General features: G+C 48.9%; 1 protein-coding gene across 1 annotated transcript in view; it reads left to right on the forward strand.

Annotated features, from left to right (window-relative positions):
- Nucleotides 1–22146, forward strand: part of DNAH10 (dynein, axonemal, heavy chain 10) — a 119983-nt gene that overhangs the window by 2479 nt on the left and 95358 nt on the right. Inside the window, exons 3-11 of the mRNA XM_004690628.2 lie at nt 2355–2452; nt 3322–3430; nt 5396–5511; nt 11764–11980; nt 12582–12739; nt 13425–13655; nt 16927–17117; nt 18208–18406; nt 19554–19748. Coding sequence (XP_004690685.2) covers nt 2355–2452; nt 3322–3430; nt 5396–5511; nt 11764–11980; nt 12582–12739; nt 13425–13655; nt 16927–17117; nt 18208–18406; nt 19554–19748 — 1514 coding nt within the window. The remainder of the gene's footprint in view (nt 1–2354; nt 2453–3321; nt 3431–5395; nt 5512–11763; nt 11981–12581; nt 12740–13424; nt 13656–16926; nt 17118–18207; nt 18407–19553; nt 19749–22146) is intronic.

Raw genomic sequence — 22146 nt, forward strand, 5'->3', positions numbered from 1 at the left:
GGCGTTGCATTCAAGGCCTAGGCTCGATCAGTGTGAGCGCCTTACCTCTGCGAGGACCTGGCCTCCAAACACAGCCACACCCTGAGCTGGGGTGTGAGGGTTTCTAGTCTACCCAGTGGAGTGACAAAAAACCCAACTCAGCCAAGAACTCTTGAACAAAGCAGGTCTATTTCTGTGTGGGTTTCCTCAACAAGTATATTGGAAAAATTTTGCAGATTTGTGACAAGTCACATGGCTAGGAATAGCTACTGCTTAAGAAAAAGTTTTATCACGAATGCATGAAATATCGGTGGACAATCATTGTTTGTGTAATTCATTGTCGCAAACAGCACAGATCTGTCACAGAAAGTTCAGACTGATCAAGTCTTACACAGACCACACAGGGCCCCCGCTGGCTGTGGGAGAAATGTGAGCAGGAGAAGATCTGAAATGTGAGCAGGAGGCTTTAGTGCTTTTTGTGCTGGGAAGGATCTCAAAGCCCTCTCAGTTGAGCTCCAGGTGGCCAGGGCCCCTCAGGCCCCATTGGGTGCTGCTCACCTCCCTGCAACCAGCTTGTATCTCTAGCTAAAAAAATAAAAGTTATCTGGATTTCCAGTTGTGTGAGAGTGGGTGCTCAGATCCCCACATCATTCAAGGTCAACTAAATTTGCGGAAAGTGCCCTGTGGGAAGCACAGGGCCAGTCTGCGCCAGGCCTGGGCAGGCCTGGTGTGGCACTGTGCTACAGCCTGGGGGTGTCACGCCTCACTGATGGTGTGTTCTTAGCTCCTCCAGTGGCCCCATTTCTATGGGAGTTCTCACCCTCTGGGGATTTTGACCGCCAGGCACTGTCTGGAAACATTTGTGGTGGTGACACCCTCCATGCTGAGCTCCCTAAAATATGCTAGACAGCCCCATAGCAGAGAAAGACCTAGCCCCAAATGCTACTGAGGCTGCTGTAAGTCAGATGCACCCCATTAACAGGATGCTCCTTCAGTCTTCTCCCCTTTTTTCATGAGAATTTACTTTTAATTGAAATTCACTCCTCTGTTGTCAAGATTGGGGAGGGGATGAAACCTGGGAAATCAAGGCTCTGAGCCCTAAGCACCCTGTCGTAGTTGGATGTGGACGAGACCCTGTGGTGATGAGGCTCTCATGGCATTTAGCAAGGTCTCCCTGCCACCCCAATGCATTGTCCCAGGCTCCCATAAATCCCTGAACGGGAGGCTGTTTGGAGAGGAAGGTCAGGGAAGTGTTTCCTGGCAGAGCAGGTTGTTCCAAGTCAACAGTTAATTTTTTTTTTCATTGTGTTTACAGAAAAAGACATAACACTTAACTGTACATACGTAGAACGTAAAATTGCCCATGTGAACCTCCTCAAAGTGCATGGGGGTGCTGACTGCATTCCCAAGTGCTTGTTGACCCCAACAATAGGGCCTGGTGGCCGTGTGCTGGGTGCTTACTCTATGACTGGGCCCTGGCATTGGACCAGGAAATGCTCCTGTCCCATGTTGCGGATGAGAATACCAACAGCAGGCAGGATTCTGTCCCCACCCTTCCAGACTTGATTTCCAGACCACCCGGCTTTGTGCAGCCCCTTTTGAGTCCAGCCCAGGCCCAGAGCCCCCTTCTGGAGTCTCTGGGCTTGTTGGACACAGTTGGGGCTATGTCTGCAGCTCTGGCGCTGTGACCAGGGTTCCAGGTGTGCCCTGATGGACAGAACGCTCGAGCACCACCACCATCCTTTCATCTGGGTTACTTTTTTATTTTTTTAAAGATTTATTTATTTATGCATAAAGAACTGAGGTACAGGCCAGAAGTGCAGGGGCGGTGAGAGCCTTCACCCGAGACAGAGAGGGGAACCAAACAGGCAGACTGACGAAGTACACTGCTGAGGGGAGCAGCGGGCGGGTCAGGAGAGGTCTGCAGCGCCACGTGGGTCACCTCCAGGGTGGGGATCGAACTCACGCACACGTGGCTTGAGCTTCTTAGTGCTGTGCTTTAATCCGCTGCGCCACCAGGGAGGGCCCTCATCTGGGTTACTTTTTACCCCTGTGAGCTTCAAGTTTCCTAGCAAAAAAGGAGGGAGCGATATCATGCTAGCTATAATTCTCACCCAGATGATAAAACCCCCCATCATGTGAAAGATGGCTGGGAAGATGCGCTGAAACACACACACACACACACACACACACACACACACACACACACACACACGCCTGACCAGGGAGAACGGCAGTGTGGGCTCATTTGCAGGAAGTGTACGGACAGCTCGCAATCCCATGGATGAAACAAGCCATGGGACAAAATGCTGGTCTGGTCTTCATGGTTGGGACCCGGTGGATGATTTCCTCTCACACTGAATGATGTTTTGCAGTTAAGAACTTGTGGCCGACCACCGGTATCCAGAACCAGCCTGTCATCACAGAGGATGAAGAAGTGGCTGGAGAGACTAGAGATAAAGCCCCCATGAAAGTATGATGGGTGCTGGATTATCCTGGGGGGGCTTCCTGACTTCCATATAGTGTGGGCAAGGAGCCAACAGAGGAGAAACCACAGTTAACTGATCTGCTAGGGTGACTCACAGCACCCAGAAAGCATTTTATACTCATAGTTACAGCTTAGGACAGATTAGGAGGGGGAGAAGCCCAGGATACAGATACCTGGCCCTCTCTGGTCCTCCTAGCAGCTCTGTGTGATCACACCCATGACATCTTTCCCATCGGGAAGGCTCGCCCAGGCCTTGGTGTCGACAGGGGGCTCTGCATAGCTGGCTTTAGTCTCTCAGCCTCCAATGCTTCACCCTGCACCCCCCTCCGCCCCCAGAGCCCCAGACAAGCAAACCAGGCCTTTGTCACAAACATGGCCTCAAGGTAAATGGCTCCAGCCTGAGCCCAAGGCCTGGTGCACAGACAGGTGTGGCAGGCAGGACTCCAGGGCTTTTAGCAGGTGAGGGGTGGGGGCCTGGACAACCCAGGTCTGCCTACTTTTTGGGCAACTGCTGAGCCTCAGGGTAGGGGGCATGGCCAGGCTGAGCCCAGGGAGGGCGTGTGGAACTGCTCCGGGCTGTTCTGCCCTGCAAGGGCTTCCAGCCTGGCACTGCTGCTGGGCTGGACACACCCTGGCTGGGCTGGACACGCCCTGGCTGGGCTCTCCTCACCAGCTCCTATAGAGGAGCCAGCTGAGGTCGAATCTGGGGGTAACCCTGTGCCCAGGGGGACCACACTGGGGCCTGGGATCCCTACAGGTGAGCTGATACCTTTGAACAGGAGGTGCTGGCGGCCGGAGCAGGGTGGTGGAACGTGTGTCTCTGTGTGACTTTTGTCTCATTCCCCGTATTCCAGAAAATTGTGAAGCAGATAGTGGAAAAGATTTGTCTCTGCGTGCTTTGTGGTCCCGTCCCTGAGGAGTTTCTGGACCAGAATGTGGTGTTTTTTCTCAGAAACACAAAAGGTATATTTCCTGTGTGTGTGTGGGGGCGAGGGGGTGTGTTCCCACACCTGTATCTGTGAGAGCTTCTTCCTGTTGACATATCCCTGAGAACAGAGCTTTCTGTTAGTGAGCCAGTCTCCTCCTCCATCATCCCTGGATTCCGGTTTCTGTCCTTGCCCTGGTGTCCTGCAGCCCAGTCACTGCGGGCAGGGCGTGGGAGGTCAGTCCAGGACACGTGCAAAAGGCAGAAGCTCCAGTGTCCCCTGTGCCCGATCCCCCAGAGGATGCAGGAGTGACCCCTACCCCGGGCCTGGTCAGTGCGGTGGTTCCCACCTTTTGGGCTTTTTGCCGGCGCAGTCCCTGTTTACAAGGCTGCAGGCACTGAGCTCGAGGAGACCGGTGTCTGATGTGTGCAGGCGGGGTTGGTGCCTTGGCTGTGGGTTTGCGCTCAGGGAATCAGCTCTGTTCATCCAGAGTCCTGAGCAGAGCTGTCATGCGGGCTCCGTGTGGTCAATGGCTCAGTGGGCCGGGGGAGCCCTGCCCAGGGGCAGGCTTGGGTCTGCAGGTTCTGTGCTGGGGCCCGTGACAGATGGGCTGCAGCGAGTAAGGAGACCACGTGAGGGTGTCTTCACTCCATGTAACACATTACGGGCAGATTTGGGTACTGTGACCCATGGCCATGAAGAGCTGTGGGGCTCACCCAGCAGCCAAGTGGCCTCCATACCTGGTCCTGCTTGCAGACCAGGCCTGCCCAGCCGGGTCACTCTGGGCAAAACATCCGCTAGGTGTGTTCAGCTGTGTACACTGTCCTGGGGCTATCTGGGGTCTTTGGTGAGTCCCCCAGGGATTGTAGCCATGGGTGGGGTCTTTGCTGAGCTCCTAGTGGGATGTGATCAGCTGACTCCCCACTCCCGGAGTTGTGCTTTCCTGAATTTTCCCTAAATTTCTTCTACCTCTACTTTCTACCAGTTTGAGGTTTTGACAGCAATCTTTGTTCTAGAACAAAAAATGATGTTGCTTTTTTTTTTTGAGCTTGGATGGTGCTTTGTGTCGGGATCACCAGCCAGCCCTGTCTGTTCTGTAGTTTGTTCTTCCCAAGTGGGTGGGAGCAAGAAGTAAGATGGTGCCGAGCCTGGTGCTCCTCTAACGCCTCCTCCTGCGAGCTTGAGCAGCCACATCCCCTGCAGGCACAGGCTTGGCCCCAGATCTCCCTGGCACAGGGCACAGGCGTTTCTGCACAGTCTTCTGCTGATGTCAAACCTTCTCATTTTTCCACACGGGGTTCTTTGTGCGGCTCCCCTTTAAAGTAGTTTTATTTAAGTATAATTAAAAGAAGAAGCATTGGGTGGAGAAAAAAGGTGGAGTCTAAAATATTACATTGATAAATTTTACGTTGGTGTCATTAAAAAAAATAAAGGAGCATTCATTATAAAAAAAAGAAAAAGCAAGCAAAGAGGGTACCCTGATAGCCAGGAATGGGGTGTACTTGAAGGGCCGGGGGCGGGAGCTGGTTGCCGGGCTGGCGGGTGCTGCGTCCTCTCCTTCCCAGCCCTGGGGGGCATGGTCTGACATCACTTGCAGATGTCTGCTGAGCTGACTGAATTTTGTTGGGTGAAGTAAATTCATGCCAAATAGAGCCACGAGATTGGACAGTTTAGGACAAGTACACAAGTAAGACTAACCCGTAACTCAAAGGGAACTTTGTTGATGAAATGGGGAGACTCCCGGAAAGTAGGGGTGTGGGAGAAGCGGGGACCCACACGTGTCCAGAAAATGCGACTGTCTCCACCCTCCTGGTCCTGTATGCAGCTCTCTGGTGCTGGCCGTAGCGGGTCAGTTTGCGCCTCAGCTTCTTAGGGCTGAGGGCAGGTTGGATAGAAACCGGCTTCTGCTCCGGTAGGGGACAGGCACCCTGAGGCTGAAGAGCAGACTCTGTAAACTGCCACTTGCCCCCACTCACGGCCCACTGGGACTCTCCCTGTTTAGAGGCGGTCCCCGAGGCCACCGACATGAAGGAGACCATGGAGCTCATGCCCCAGACGATGGAGTATGGGATTCTGAATGCCAGGATGCTCAGCTTCTTGAAGGAGATCATAGGCCAGGTACATGGGGCCCAGGGCGTCTCTGGGTTTAAGGTTCGGCCCTTGTCTCTTCCACCAGAGCATGGTGAACAGGTGACCTCCCCTCCTCCAGGCCCATGCATGGACTCTAGCGAGTAGTATGGGCTCTGGGAGGAAGGCAAGGTGACTGCCTTATCTCCCAAGGCTTGTCTATACCAGAGGGGTGAACAAATGCTGTGAGTGGGGGAGGGGGAGTGTTGGGTGTTGGAATTGCCCCAACTGCACACAGAAAGGTCGAGCAAACACATGGCAAGGCCGGAGCTTAGCCCAGCGCTGATCTAGAAGTGGGCGTTCATTTATGAACCCTAAGATGTGAATAAGTAGAGAGAACCCCCCCAGACAGCTTGGCAGCATCGTGTGTGGGAGGAGGTGGGAGAGGGCAGGAAACTACAGGATACGGGGTGCACTTGGGACAGAAGGAGTACCCCTGGGAAGAAGGCTGCCCTGCTGGAGTGGGTGAGGGGCCCTCGGTGCCCCCTGGGTGCGCAGGGGGCGCAGTGAGGAGCAGGCAGCTCAGCATCTAGGAAGTCTTGAGTTGGCCTGGGTGGGGCCACCAGTTTGCTGGAAAGGCTGGACCTAGAGGGACCTGCAGTGCCTTTTGGCCCCCCTCTTTTGCCCACTGTTTGAGGTAACCTTGCCCTCAGCAGATTTCCAGAAGCTCAGGTTAAACATTCAGGGTCTTCAGTAATTTGGAAGCACCCACAGATGAAAAGAGTCTTAAAAGTTTTTTTTTTCCTTTTGGAACTTTTTTTTTTTTTTAAATAATATAATAGTTTATTTTTACATCACTTTCTGCATTTTTCCATCTCAGTTGTAATTCCCTTGGGCTTCCCATCACCAAATCACCCATGTGCCATCACTAAAGTCCAGTGCATTTCCCTCCCCCCCTGTTTTTGATCCCATTCCCCACTCCACCCCCATAAAACGTCTCTGGTATATAGCTGTTCATTATTATTATTATTTTCTCTCCTGGTCCATTACACTCCTGCTGTGAGTGAAACCATCTGGTATTTTTCCTTTTCTTTCTGGCTTATTTCACTAAGCATGATCTTTTCCAGCTCCATCCATGTTGCTGCAAAAGGCATGAGTTTGTCTTTTTTGGTTCCTGAGTAATACTCCATTGTGTATATGTACCAGTCATCCACTTTTAGGCATTTGAGCTGTTTCCATGTCTTTCCAATTGTAAATAAAGCAGCAATAAACATGGGGGTGCAGGTATCTTTTTGAATCAGTGTTTTTGTGTCTTTTGGGTAGATACCTAGGAGTGGGATTGCTGGGTGTAGGGAACCTCCAAACAGTTTTCCATAGTGGTTGTACTAGTTTGCATTCCCACCAGCAGTGCTGGAGAGTTCCTTTTCCTCCACATCCTCGCCAACATTTGTTGTTGCTAGCTGTTTGAAGATGTGCCATTCTCACTGGGGGGAGGTGGTACCTCATTGTGGTTTTAATTTACATCTCCTGTAATACAAGTGATGTTGAACATTTTTTCATATGTTGGCCATCTGCATTTCCTCCTTGGAGAAGTGTCTTTTTAGCTCTTCTGCCCAGTTTTTGATGGGGTTGTTTGCTTTATTTTGTTGAGTTTCATCAGTTCTTTGTCTATCTTTTTGATCAATCCTTTATCACAGATTCTGTATGAGAAATTTTTTTCCCAATCCATGGAATGTCTGTTTGTTTTTTGTAATATCTCTTTTGTTGTACAGAGCTCTTTAACTTGATGTAGTCCCATCTGTTTATCCTTGCCTTCACTATCATTGCATTGAGTGCTCTATCTTTAAATATATCACTGAAGTATATGTCGTGTAGTGTTTGGCCCAACTTTGCTTCCAGGTATTTTATGGTTTCTGTTCTTATGTCTAGTTCTTTAATCCACTTCGAGTTGATTTTTGTGTATGGTGAGAAGTAGTGATCTAGTTTCATTTTTTTACATGTAGCTTCCCAGTTTTCCCAGCACCATTTGCTGAACAAAATTTCTTTGCTCCCTTGTATCTTCTTTGCTCCTTTGTCAAAGATTAGCTGTCCATAAACCTGTGGGTTTATATCTGGGTTTTCTATCCGAATCTACTGGTCTGTATGTCTGTTCTTGTTCAGTACCATGCAGGTTTGACTATTGTGGCTTTGTAGTATAGCTTGAAGTTTGGGATTGTAATGTCTCTATTCTCTTTCTTCCTAGTCATGAGAGTTTTGGCTATTTGAGGTCTTTTGTTGTTCCATATGAATCTCATCAATAATTTTTCTATTTCTTTGAAGAATGTCATTGAGACTTTTATTGGGATGGTGTTCAATCTGTATATTGCTTTTGGCAGGATGGCCATTTTGATGATGTTAATTCCCCCAATCCATGAGCAGGGAATATCTTTCCAGTTCATGGTGTCTTCTTGAATTTCTTTTAACAGAGTTTTGTAATTTTCTTTGTAAAGGTCTTTTGCCTCTTTTGTTAGGTTGACTTCCAGGTATTTAATTCTTTATGTTTTAATTCAAAAGGGGATGCTTTTTAAAATTTCTGCTTCTTCTAATTGGTTGTTTGTATGTAGGAAGGCCTCTGATTTTTGTGTGTTGAATTTATATCCTGCTACCTTGCTAAACCAGTTGATGGTTTTGATTAATTTCTCTGTGGAGTTTCTAGGGTTTTCCATGTAAATTAACATGTGGTCTGCATATAAGGACAGTTTTACTACTTCTTTTCCTATTTGGATTCCTTGTATGTAGTTTTCCTGTCTTATTGCTCTGGTTAGAGCTTCCAAGGTTATGTTGCGATAGTGGACACCCTTGTCTTGTTCCTGATCTCAAAAGAAAGGCTTTCAGCTTTTCTCCATTGAGGATAATATTGGCTATGGGTTTGTCATATATGGCTTTTATCATGTTGAGGTATGGTCCTTCTATTCTGAGGATTTCAAGGGCCTTAAACATAAATGGGTGTGAGCTTTGTCGAATGCTTTCTCCACATCTTTTGATATGATTATGTGGTTTTTATTTTTCTGTTGGTTGATGTGATGGATTACATTAATTGATTTTCTGATGTTGAGCCATCTTTGTGCTCCTGGGATAAAGCCCACTTGGTCATGGTGTATTATTCTTTAATGCATTGTTGGATTCTGTTAGCTAAGATTTTGTTGAGGATTTTTGCATCAGTGTTCATTAGGGAGATTGGTCTGAAGTTTTCTTTTTTGTGTGTTTTCTTTGTTAGGTTTTGGTATTAGTGTAATGTTGGCTTCGTAGAAAGTGTGTGGTAGTTTTCCTTCTTTTTTGATTTTTTGGTTGAGTCTGTGTAGAATAGGCACTAGTTCTTTTCTGAACGTTTGGTAAAATTCATTTGCAAATCCATCTGGTCCTGGGCTTTTATTTTTAGGGAGGTTTTTGATTACTTCTTCAATTTCCTTGTTTGTAATTGGCCTGTTTAGTTGTTCTATCTTTTTTATCTAGCTTTGGGTGGTTGTAGAGTTGTAGGAATTTGTCCATTTCTGCTAAATTTTCAAACTTGTTTGCATATAGTTGTTCATAGTATTTTATGATTATTCTTTTGGTTTCTGCTGGATCTGTTGTGATTTCTCCTCTTTTGTTTATGATTCTGTTTATGTGTAGTTTCTCTTGTTTTTTCTTTGTGAGCTTGGCTAGTGGCCTGTTTATTTTGTTTATTTTTTCGAAGTACCAAATTTTGGTTTCATTGATTTTTTGACCTGTTTTCCTAACCTCCATTTCATTTATTTCTGATTTGACTTTTATTATTTCCTGTCTTCTACTGGCTTTTGGGTTATTTTGTTGTTCTTTTTCCAGTTCTTTAAGGTGGGAGACTAGGTTGTTTCTTTGAGTTATTTCTTATTTCTTTATGTGAGCCTGTATTGATATATATTTTCCTCTTATAACTGCTTTTAATGTGTCCCATAAGTTTTGGAGACTTGTGTTGTCATTATCATTCTTCTCCAAGTATTTTTTGATTTCTTCTTGATCTCCTCATTAATCCAATGGTCCTGCAGTAATGTGGGTTTCAGTCTCCACGTGGTAGGTGGGTTTCTTGTCTTCCTCATATGGTTTATTTCTAGTTTGATTCCTTCATGTTTAGAGAAAATAGTTGGTATAATTTCAATCTTAGTGTATCTATTGATATTTATCTTGTGATCCAGTATGTGGTCAATCCTAGAGAATAACCCATGTGGGTTTGAGAAAAATGTGTACTCAGATTTTTTGGGGTGCAATATTCTATAGATGTCTGTTCGACCCATGTTGTCCAGGTCCTTGTTCAGAGTTTTAGTGTTTTTGCTTAGTTTTTATCTTGTTGATTTTTTTTATTTGATTTTTTTATTTAAAGAAACCAAGGAAGCTTCCCAGGAATTTTTATATCCTGGGGTCTTATTTTTCCTGGAGCTTGCCTTTGTCTCAGGAGATAGAGGAATTTCTTCTCCTGGGGCAGCTTGCCTGAACCAGGCAGCCGCCTGTGTGGCTAAGACAATCCAGTTATAAACTGAATTTTGCTCATAATATTTTGATATTATGTTTATACAAAAAAGGGAGGTCATAACATAAGTTAGCAGTGGACAGTCTGATTTTTCAGAACTTATCCCGATCCACCCGGAATCTGTCAGATGATGGACGTTGCATAGCTTGTGTCAGATGACTTGTCTCATTTCATTTTTTTCCTTCTCATCTTCTTTTTGTTTGTTTATCATGATGCTTTTGAATTCTCTATCTGGTAGGCTGAGCAGTTCTTCTATTTCTTTGGTAGTTTCTGCTGACTGATCTTTTTGTGGTGAATTTTTCCCCTGTGGACTTGCTTGGGTATTTGTTTATCTTCTTTTCCTTGTCATGTATTTTCTAATACTTTCTATTCGCTGAGACATGGTGTTGTTATTATTGACCGGCATTCTTTCTGGGGTGGCTGAGGGACTTCTCAGCCAATAACTGTCAGGGGTCTCTTGTGGTGTTCGGCTTCTTCCAGTAACACCTTGAGTCCTTGTCTCTGGAAGATGCCTGCTGCTTTTGTAGCCTCTGATGTCCTGGGTTCCCTCTATGCTTAGATGTGTCTGTAGAGGGTGGGGTGCATTAGAAGTGTTGTAGGTCTCTCTACAGCTGGGCCTGTGATTGAGTTGGTCACTGGTTTTATTTACTTTCTGAGTACTGTGAACCTTTCCAGCTCACAAGTCTTCAGGCCTCTGTGAGTTGAGTTGTCTCTCCTTATCTCCAGGGTGGGCTGAAGGAAAGTAAGCCTCCTCCTAAGGACCTTCCTAGTGCCTAGGTCCTAGCACCTGGGTGCCTGGGAGATCTGAATCTGGGCTGTAGCCTTTCCCTGCAGTTTGGATTCCATTCACCCAGCTGCGCTGTCTCTCCTTATCTCCAGTGCAGGCTAAGGGGGGAAGGGAATCAAATCTTCTTCTGGTGATTGGGCACCTGGGCTCTCATGGGTCTTAGCACCTGGGTGCCTAGGCAATCCGGTATGGGGCTGCAGCCTTTCCCTGCTACTTGGATTCCACTCACCCAGCTGAGCTGTCTCTCTGTATCTTCAGGGCGGCTGAAGGGGGGAAGGGAAATAAGTTTCCTTCCTGCTCCTGGGTTGGATTGGAGTTCCCCTATTGGAACTCCAGCCAAACACCAATTCTCCCTCAGTTATCCTTCTAGTGAGTCCAGGGTGTTCTCATTTGGGCTGAAAGTTGAAGTATGTGAGTTCACAGTCTGTTTTCCATCTTATATTCCTGTGTGAGTTTGGACGTAGTGATTTTGGCGTCTTCACTCTGCTGCCATCTTGCCAGAACCCGTCTTAAAAGTTATTTTAAGAAAAATTAGGGAAATCTAAAGAGCCAACCAAACCCCACCCATGCATCAAGTGAACAGGCATTTTTGTGCACCCCTTTTTATGTGGAGTAAATTTTGTAATTGTCTCCAAGCCACTTCTCTCCTCAATTAAATGTCAAAAAGACCATGTCTCTGACATTCCTGACTAAGCCTCCACACAAGCTTGTGTGGCCCTGTGCCCCCCACCAGTGTACACCCTCTTCTCTGGGTGCCACCTTCTGGGCTTCTCAGTTGGGCAGCAACAGTTGTGCCAGGCTGTTGTCTGAGCAGGGGCCTCAGCCCAGGTCAGATCCCCGGCCTGGCATCCTTGGAGTCCAACACAGCTTCTCTTTGGCTCTTTGCCCTTTGGCCAGAAGCTCAGCTTACACGAGAGGAAGCCAGAGGCAGCTGAAGCACACCTGTTGGTGAATTTGACCACATGCAATGTGCTTTGTCCACTTGGCATTTCAGGTTTTTTTGCCAGCTTTGTCCTTCAATCAGCACAAGGAAGGAAGCACAGGCCTCACATCTGGAGAGTTCTCAAGCACGATGGGGTATGAGATGGACCTGGGTACCCTGCCCGGGGAAGCAGTAGAATATCACAGCATTCAATTAATGCGGGATGAATTTTTAATGAACCTCCAAAAATTTGCAAATAGTATTCAAAGGACAATACAACAATTGGAAGGTAAGGCTCATTTTCCCCTTTAGCTAAGCATAATTATTTTGCTTTCAGAAGGCCATTTAGGAATTCAAGAGCTTTTGATTTATTTTTTTTTGTAACTTTAAAAAAATTGATTATTTGAAAAATGATTTAATGATTTGTCACTGAGGTAATATTGCATGCCAACTTCTAAGCCTCAGGTGTGAACCATTAAAAACAACATTGCATGCACTCCATTAAATCAATCAATTCCATCCTTCACTGTACAATTGGCCCCTTTTACCTGATTTACCCACCTCCTCTTGCCCCTTGTCTTCAGACAATCACTAATGGGTTTAGATTTGTTTTGTTCATGTGCAGAAGACCTCTCTTGTCTCCCCGCTGCTCCCCTCAGCAGTGTATTTCAGTCAATTTGTCTATTCTGTTCCCCACTCTGTCTCTGGTGAATCCCTTTTACCCCTCCCCCCCATACATCTGGCCCACACCCCAGTTCTGTTACACACACACACACACACACACACAAATAGAACTCTGAAAGAATAAGGGCGTGAGAAAGAGAGGAAGGCCTTTAGGGCAATAATTTCCTTCAAACTAGTGGCTGACTGATCATTTTTCACTCAACTAGGTGAGATCAAGCTAGAAATGCCCAGCATCAGTGTTGAGGGAGAGGTATCTGAACTGGCAGCTAACATGGAGACTGTTGAAATCTTGGAGCAATGTGTGATAAACTGGTTGAATCAGATATCCACAGCTCTGGAGGACCAGCTGAAAAAGACCCCTCAGGTAACTTGGATGATGCTTTTGAAGCTCACTGGTCCATTTTCTGCTGCCCTCTAGGAAAGAGCCAGGAGTCTGGGGACCTGTGTGGTCTAGCTTCTTCTATTACTGTTCTGTGACTTCCTTAAAAGATGGAAGTAAGATGTGATACTAGGGCTTCCTGATCTTAGTGTGCCATCAGGTTACCACCTGGATCAGTAAAGATGATGTGGGGTGTCAGTCAGGATGCTTGGGCTGCCAAAACCCAGAAACACGACTCAGCTGACTTGAATAAGAAAGAGAATCTGTTCCGAGGAAATCAAAAGTTCCAGAGGGCAGGGCCAATTTCAGATATGATTTGATCAGGATGCTGGCTCTGAGTTTCTCTGTGAATCAGTTGCTTCTAACCTTTTCTCTGTGGAGGCTTCCTCCTCAGGCTGGTTTCCTTTATGGAAGCAATTTGTAGCAATTTCAGGATCCACATCTCCACCACATTGTCCAGCCGAGCATTTTGCTGAGCATTTCCAGCTGAAGTCTGAGATTCACTCTGATTCCACCATCCTAGGTCCAGGGCCCACCTGCAAAGTCCAAGGGGATCTGATTAGCCCCGAATAGAGTGGTTGGGAGAGTAGGAGTGGGTGCTGGCGAAACAACTGCAACTGGATACTTGTCACCAACAACAAGAGCTGTGTGTGTTCCTGTCATCTCTCAGGGAAATGGCCCTCTGGCTGAAATTGAATTCTGGAGAGAAAGAAATGCAACCCTTAGTGCCCTCCATGAGCAGACTAAGCTCCCAATTGTCAGAAAGGTCCTGGAGGTGATCAAGGAGTCCGACTCTCTGCTGGTGGTGAACCTGCAGCCTGTCCTGACCGACTTGTACAAGTACCACACGGAAGCCTCGGACAATGTACGGTTCCTGTCCACCGTGGAACGTCATTTCAAGGTATGCAGGCCCTGTGGTATCAGCTCTGGAAATTCCATCTCATCAAGATTTAATTTTCTTTCTTAAAAACCAACATGTTAGGCCCTCCCTGGTGGCGCAGCGGGTTAAAGCACAGCACTGAGAATCAAAAACCGCTTGCGCATGGGTTCGATCCCCGCCTGCCCCGGAGGTGACCACATGGTGTGGCAGACCTCTCCTGACCCGCCCGCTGCTCCCCTCAGCAGTGTACTTCGTCCATCTGCCTGTTCTGCTCCCCACTCTGTCTCTGGTGAATCCTCTCACCCTCCGCATCTCTCGCCTGTACCCGAGTTCTATATGAATAAATAAATAAATCTTTAAAAAAAAACAAAACAAAACAAACAAAAAAACCAAAATGTTAAAAAATTGTGGTCAGATAGACATAATGTGTTTATCATTTTGACTACTAGTAAGTGGCATTAAGTAAGACACAATGCTGTATTCCTGTCATCATGAGCTATATCCAAAGCCTTTTATCATGCTCAACAAACTCTGTACCCCTTGAATCTGATGCACCCCCATTACCACTGCCTCTGGTGTCCTCTGTCCTACCCTCTGTCTGTGAACTTGCCTACCCTAGGTATTTCACCTAGGTGGAAACCTACAATATCTACCCTTCTGTGTCTGGATTATTTCACTTAGAGTCATGTTTTCAAGGCTCATCCATGCTGTAGCATCTGGCAGAATCCCCTTTATAAAGGCTGGATAATATGCATATTAATATCCACTGTACATATTCATTCACCCGTGGAAGGACATTTGGGTTGTCTCCAATTTTGGCCTTTGAAAAATGCTGTGATGCATGAGGCTTTGTGTGGACATATGTTTTTAAGGATCTTGACTAAATCCCTAGGAGTGAAACTGCCTGGTTGGAAGGAACTATGCATTGAGGAACTTCCAGACTATTCTTTAGTGGTGATACCATTTTACATTCCCACCAGTGATCTACGAGGGTCCCCGCCTCACCGAGGCTCTCTTTTTGGTGATGACCCTGCTCAAGGGCATGAAGTAGCATCTCCTGATGATTGGGTTTTGTGTTTCCCTGATGTGTGATGAGACACAACACCTTTGCACATGCTCCTTATCTGTTCGTGTGTCTTTAGTGACATTCATCTGTTTTAATCCCTGTCTCATTTTTAATTAGTCTTATTGGTTTTTAAGATTTAAAACTCTGAATACAAACTCCTTGTTCGATAACTCATCTGGGGGAAGGTGGAAAGTCTTTTTTCCTTCCTTAATGACAGCTATTTTGTCTCTCAATGTTGTGGGGCGGGAATCTGGGCAGGCTCGGCCAGGTGGCTCCATGGGATGGCAAGCTGGAGGCTTGCCTGGAGGCTGCCTACAAAATGATCTCCTTTCATGGCTGGTGCCTGGGTGTCCGTGGCCTCTCTTTCTCCTGTAGATCTTCAACCCACCCTCCCCCTAGCACCCCCACCCCAGCTCTTCATGCAGCTTGGACTTCTCAGAACCTGACGGCTGTATTTCTCCCCACGGGAATCATCCACCTTTAAAATAAGATCCTACATAACCCTTTCCATCCCTCCCTCCTTGGGTGTTAATGTCTGTGCATATTTTTACATATTTTGCTTTATCAAATTGTTACAGGGCAGGGAGAAGGACACCCCTGAACCCCCAAACCTGCCTGCTCTAAATAGTTTCTGCCATCCACTGCATCAAGACAAACCATGTAAGATCTTTAATGGAAACGAACTTTAATACAATTAGCGTGCAATACAGAAAGACAAAGAGTATAGTTTCTTTTTTTTTTTTTTTTAAAGATTCATTTATTTGTACTGGGGTACAGGCCAGAGGCTCAGAGGCGGCGAGAGGCTTCACCAGAGACAGAGTGGGGAGCAGAACAGGCAGATCTACAAAGTACACTGCTTGAGGGGAGCAGCGGGTGGGTCAGGGGAGGTCTGCCACGCCATGTGGTCACCTCCGGGGCAGGCGGGAATCGAACTCATGTGAAAGTGGCTTTAGCTTCTCAGTGCAGTGCTTTAACCCGCTGCGCCACCAGGGAGGGCCGAATATAGTTTCTAAATCAAACACCCAAAGTTACCCATCCCCTTATGGGTAAAAGTCCACCAGAAGGGATTGGCCCACAGCAAGGCCTGAAAGCCTGTCACAAGTCTAAAGTACTTTCTGGCTAGGACCTATAGAAAAGGGTCAGAAATGACCAGACAAGTCTGGGAGGAAAAGAGCACAATTAAAATCAATAAACACTGCCATAGTTAACTTTCCCACAGGTCTCTCACCCACATTTTTTCCAACAAGTCCAGGGCCAAGAACCAACAGCTGCTTGTCCTCATGTCTCCCTGCTCCTTGTGCCTCCCTCAGGTCTCCTTCTGGCTCCATCCCTCTTCCATCCTCTTCAGTCTCCTCTCCAGATTCTTCACTTTCCTGCTCAGCTCCACCTTTCCTTGGGTGGGGCAAGAAACCCGGAACCTCCCCTTTTCCGGGGGACCACCCTGTTACCCAGTCAGCCCTCTGGTGTTGGTCTTTGGTATTGTCTTGCTTTAGCCCACACAGTCACTCTGAACTCTTCCATTTTGCTGACAGTGGCAGCATTTTGGTATTCCTGGGCGTGGCTGGCCCACCTCTCTCTCACCCACTCTCTCTCCATGGGCACTCAGGCTTCTTCTGCGTCCCAGCCATGTGGACACCCTGTGAACATTGTCAGCACGTCCACCTCCGAGTTGATGGTCTCATGTTATTTGGAGAGGTGCTGGGTCTTTTCCATTTTAAGTTTTTTAAGCTGAGCCCAGATCGCTTACCACAATGTCTACTCCAGCTCACATGATGCCCTCCTTCCCATGGCCGCTGGGGCTCCTCTCCCTCCATGCCCTCTCCAACCTTGGTGTTGGGGGTTACTTTCCTCCAGGGTGGCTGGCTCTCCAGACGCCAGCAGCAGCCCAGCTAAGATCTATGCTTGTAGGTGGTATATCCCCTCTCCTGGGGGCTGGAGACTGGGCCACGCCCGTGCAGATTCGAGGGGTGGAGATGTCACTCCCTCTCCTGAGGGCCAGTCTCTTTCCCCCTAAGATCTTAAAATTGTCAATTTTATCTATTATGTCAGTGGTTCCAGATCAATCTCAAACTCCTTGGTGTTGCCAGGCACTTTCTTCCACGATAAGCACAATATTTGCTTTGCTGAGAAGAGTGAAACTCAGGGCACACCCGCTGCTTTGTGCAATGGTGTGGTCCTGGGGCCACAGCATGGCCCTGCTCACTCAGTTTGTGCCTCTCTGGTCAGAACATAACCCATGGCGCCAACTTCCACGTTGTCCTGGAAACGATCCCATCCATGATGAACGCCCTGCGGATGGTGTGGATCATTTCCCGGCACTACAACAAGGACGAGAGAATGATCCCGCTCATGGAGCGCATTGCCTGGGAAATCGCCGACCGGGTCTGCCGAGTGGTCAACCTGCGGACGCTGTTCAGGTGAGGAGCTGCCCTTTGCTCTCCTGGGATCCCACGCGGCTTCTTGGAAGCCCCACGCATGGCCCTGCTGGCCGCGCACTTAAATGCACAAGCCCGCGGGCAGGGAGTGGTCGCAGAGTCCATACCTGACCTGCAGTTGAATTTTAGAATATTTCCTTTCTCCCTAAAGAAACTTCCAACCTTTCGACAGGCTCCCTCCCCAACCCCGCTCCCTGGGTGGCCTCTACTCCCCTTTCTGTTCTGAAGACTTGCACATCTGTGCCTGTGGGTCTGGCTTTTAGGTTCCTCCACATGGTAGTAGGTGGGGTCTGGATTTTAGGTTCCTCCACATGGTAGTAGGTGTCAGGGCTCCTAAGGTATCACTTTATTTTAGCCGGGATCTTCTCCCTGGTTCCCCTGGAGAGACTGAGGCAGAGGGTGAGAGGGTTGCTTGACTCACTCTGAGGTTCAAGAGTTGAAGGGGAGGAGATCTTTTTTTTCCCATTAAAAAGGACAAAAGCTCAGGCCCTCACTGGAGGCTCAGAGGGGTAAGGTGCGGCACTGCAGAGCTAGCCTTCAGCATGAGTTCGATCCTCCTCCATGGAGAGAGGTGACCCACGTTTTGACCTCTCCTGACCCGCCCACTGCTCCCCTAAGCAGTGTACTTCATTGATCTGCCTGTCCCGCTACCCGCTCTGTCTCTGGTGAAGCCTCTCATCCCCGACACCTCTGTCTTGTAGCCCAGTTCTGTATGTATAAATAAATAAATCTTGGGGGGAAAAAAAGGACATAACTTCTAGGTGAAGCAGGCCCTGGGGGAGTTGGCATTGTCAATTGGCTCTGGAGTTGACCCCCACTAGGTCGCAGGGTTACTTGCTCTCCCTCCAGGTCACACAGGAGGCCGAGTGGGTGGACCAGGGCTTGTGCCCTTGTCTGTCAGGTCATCTGCCTGGCTGGGGTCCTGCCCCCGCCCTGCAGAGCCACCACAGAACCAGCCTTTACACAGGTGGAGAGCTGGGATGGGGCAGTGGGCAGTGCTGACATGCTAGGGCTTTTCCCTTAGACCCACCCTGGCCCCCCCTTCCCACCTCTCAGAGTCACTGCTCTGCAGGGAGAACCGAGCGAGTGCACAGCGCAAAACCGCGGAGGCCAAGAACACCCTGCACATGTGGAAAAAATCCTATTTTGAAGTCAGGGCCAAGATTGAGGCTTCGGGGAGAGAGGCCCGGTGGGAATTTGACCGGAAGCGGCTGTTTGAGAGGACGGACTACATGGCCGCCATCTGCCAGGACCTCTACGACATTCTGCAGGTCGGCTGGCCAAGGGGGTGCTGCTGGAGTTTGGCGGAGGGGTTGTTTGGTTCTTTGGTAACAGCGCTCTGTGCTGGGGACAGAGAAAGTCTGGCTGGGAGGAGCACTTGAAAGAGGATGTGGAAGACCCCAGAAGATTTCAGAAGATTCCAGAAGGCAGCAGGACACCCCTAAACTTTGCAGCTTGTCCTGGTCTGCTGTGACACCCCTCCCTCCTCCTCTTGCCCTTGATTTTCCTTTGACCTTGGGCACCTCCTTGTCCCCAAATCCTCCTCCAGGGAGGAAACAGGGTAGGAGAGATTCTGGGCCAGGTGTGCTCCACAGAACATTCCTTAGTCTTCTTTCTGTGTTTGCAGTAAGTTCTGGTTGGAAGGGAGAACATGGCCCCTTGGAGTCACCAGCCTCCTTATTTAAACTCTGTGGATGTGACACATTGGCCTCTGTTGTGTTTGAGTCTTCCCCAGAATTCTGCTTGCTGGACATGGGGCACCGTAGTGGACGGCAGTCTGCACTCTGCAGTCCCTCTGCACCTGTGTACACACATTGTCCCTTGACTGTTGTTCCCCATAGAACAAGTTCAAAGATGAGAGGACTAGGAATGTTAAGTTGGGCATAGCTGAGCCCTCCTGAGCCCAGGGCCCTATGAGCCAGCCAGTGGCCAGTCAATTGTAGGCCCTCGAAACTGGCCTGGGCAAACACGTGCGAGCGCTATGGTTTTGGGAGCAGACAGTCTAGTGGAAGAGAGAGGTGGAAGGTGCAGCAACTGCCTGGCGAGCCACGGAAAGAATAGCTGAGGGGCTCTGGAAGCCTGGGCTGGTCTGTGGGGCTGGACGTGAGTGACTGAGCGATGTTTAATGATAAGTAGTGTTGAGCAGGCACTTGAAAGGGAAGTGCAAAGGCCCTGAGACAGAAATGAACGTGACTGGAAGGGGCTCTCCCAGAGCCAGGGAGGAGCAGACGGGAGGCCCCAGCACGCTGCCTGGTCAGCTGTGCCTGGTGTCTGGTGCCCCAACTTGGGGAGCACAGACTAGGGGGAAGTGGCCTGGTAACGTGATGCCCCCCAAGCAAATCTGGACATGTCCCCTACTGGTGGCCAGAAAAGCCAGAACACAACCAAAAGTGACCCCAGGGCTTGCTCGGCTCACAGGTAGTGGAGGAGTTTTACAACATATTTGGCCCAGAACTGAAAGCGGTGACTGGCGACCCCAAGCGCATCGACGACGTGCTGTGCCGGGTGGACGGCCTGGTCAGCCCCATGGAGAACTTGACCTTTGACCCCTTCAGCATCAAGTCCTCCCAGTACTGGAAATACGTAATTGACGACTTCAAGATTGAAGTTCTGGCAAGTAGCTCGTGGCCTGGGAGTGGTCGCATTCCCCCTTGTTACCAGCCTGGGTTTAATCATGCTGAGAGCTGTTTGTTTTAAAGAGAAGAAGTGATACCTTCTTATTTGTTAAAAAAAAAAAAAAAAAAGATGGGAACAGCACAGACTAGTGTCAGGTGCCAGTGGACATTCCTGTGTCCACTTGGTGCCCTCTCGGGTCAGCTGGAATGTCCCAAACTCCTAAACCACCTGCCCTGTGCTTGTGGTCTCCTCATTGTCTCTGTCTAAGTGACAGGCCTTTGAGCGCGATGCAGGAAAGCATGATCAACCATCCCCTTTGACGGGACCACTCCTGCCAGAGCTCAGCTGTGCGCCTGCTCATTTCCTGCACTTCTTGTTCTCGTAGGATGGTCCCAGGGGCATGAGGGCTGTCTTTTAGACTCTGCTGGGCTTTCTTTTTTTCCTGGCAGGTTATTGAGAAAGAAGCCAAAAATTTCATCGATGAATCTTTCAAGACCCTTCGATCTGCAGAAGCAGCGTTTGACATGCTTTTAAAATTTAAGCATATTCGTTCACGGGAGGCAATTAATAGACAGATGATGATGAAGTTTAATGACATCCTTGTGCAGTATTGTAAAGAGGTAACTGACCGAACTATCGCTGCCGTCATGGTGGGGATCCACTGAGCGGAATGTCACACAGGACAGGTAACCAGATCAAAGGGGGTTTGCCTATTATGTGGAGAAATTCAGGAAGAATTTCTCAAGCACGACAGCATCTCCTGCCCTCCGTGGAGGAGTCACAGTAAGAACCATGTGAACGACAGTTGTGCTCACACTAGCCACACACATGCGGGTGTGTGTGGATTAATTCAGAAGTTATCCAGGGCTCGTCCCCTCGTGGCTCGGGATGGTGTGAGGCAGAGAGAGGGAGATGAACACAGATTCTGACTTCAAAGAACTCAGCAGTGAGTGGGAGAAACAGACCAAATCATAGGCTCTGGCCTTGCTGGGGGCATAAATCGAGAGGCTGTGACATAAGGGATGGAGTGTGTGTGGCATGTGGTGGGCGCCGATGTCACCTCCCCCTGCATGAGGCCTGGTGACCATATGTTGGGGTTAGGACACACCTTTCCTGGCTCAGGTGCACCCCTGAGGTAGGATCTGCCCGATTAGGCGTAAACCCAGGGCTGCAGCCTTTTTAGAGCTTCCAGGGGGACTCTGTTCCCTTCCTTTTGTTTTTAGATTCTGGAGACTCCTGGCCTCCATCTTCAGAGCCAGTGAGGGGAGGCCCACACTAATTTTGCCTGCCCTCTTCCATCTCCCTCTTCCTATGTAAAGACCCTGGGGATATGTGGGACCTGCCAGAGAATCTGGGAAATCTCCCCACTTAAAGGCCCCCAAACAGCAGCCCTGACTGTATCCACTCCGTAGTCCTCTTTGCCACCGGACAAAACAAGGTCACAGGTCTTGGGGATCCAGGCCATCATTGCACCTAGTTACCTGCGGGAATGTGGAAAGGCCTGCTCTTAAAAAGGAGGCCAGGTGTGTGGCCCAACAGCCCAAGCAGAGTCTCGTAAGGATGGTCACATGCCCGAGTTCATGGCCGCTCTTCCTGACAGCCAAGGGTTGGAAGCAATCACGCGCTCCTGCAGGTGGATGATGAACCAGATGTGCTCTGTCCATGCAGTGCAATGCTGGCCTTAGGAAGGAAGGGGACGCTGCTGCCTGCTGTCCCCTGCTGCCCCTGGATGCACCCCAATGCCACCCTGCCAACCCCCTGCCCCGCCACCCCTGCCTCCCCCAGTGTGAGTCTTGAGGCAATCTGGTAAGTGAACAAAAACCAGCCCCTGAGAGACTCTCGTGTAGGATCCTGCTTAGAGCAGGTGCTTGGAGTATCACAGTCAAGAACATGGAGAACAGAGTCGTGGTTGCCGGGCCTGGGCAGAGGGAAAGGGGAGCTCCTGTTTAATGAGAATGGAGGTTCAGTTCGCAAGATGAAAAACACTCTGGAGATGGTCGGGGCTGATGGGTGTGTGGCACGAGGCTGTACTTCAGCCTCTGAACTGCACACTTACCCACGGTGGAGACAGCACATTTGATGTTAGGTGTGTTTTAACGCGATTTAAAGACGTTCCGTGATAAACTGTCCTGAGGCCTCGGGCAGGTGCATAGCGTGGAGCAGGCCTGGCCACCCATCGTGTCTGCCTCGGCCGGGGGAGTGTCCGTCAGCTGGCCCATTGGCTGTGGGATCCCAGGCCGTGTGGAGCACGGAAGTAAAGGGGAAGCTGCTAGAGAGGGCGAGATATAGTAGTGAACAACGAGTAAGGTCTTCAGGATCCTCTTCTGGATCTCAGCGGTCACGAGCATTTCTTTGAAGACATGGGTGGGCCTTGGGCTCTGTCTCTCTTTGCCCG

This window comes from Condylura cristata, unplaced genomic scaffold (genome assembly GCF_000260355.1).
Source record: "Condylura cristata isolate star-nosed mole 26May11 unplaced genomic scaffold, ConCri1.0 scaffold00029, whole genome shotgun sequence".
Classification (NCBI taxonomy): domain Eukaryota; kingdom Metazoa; phylum Chordata; class Mammalia; order Eulipotyphla; family Talpidae; genus Condylura; species Condylura cristata.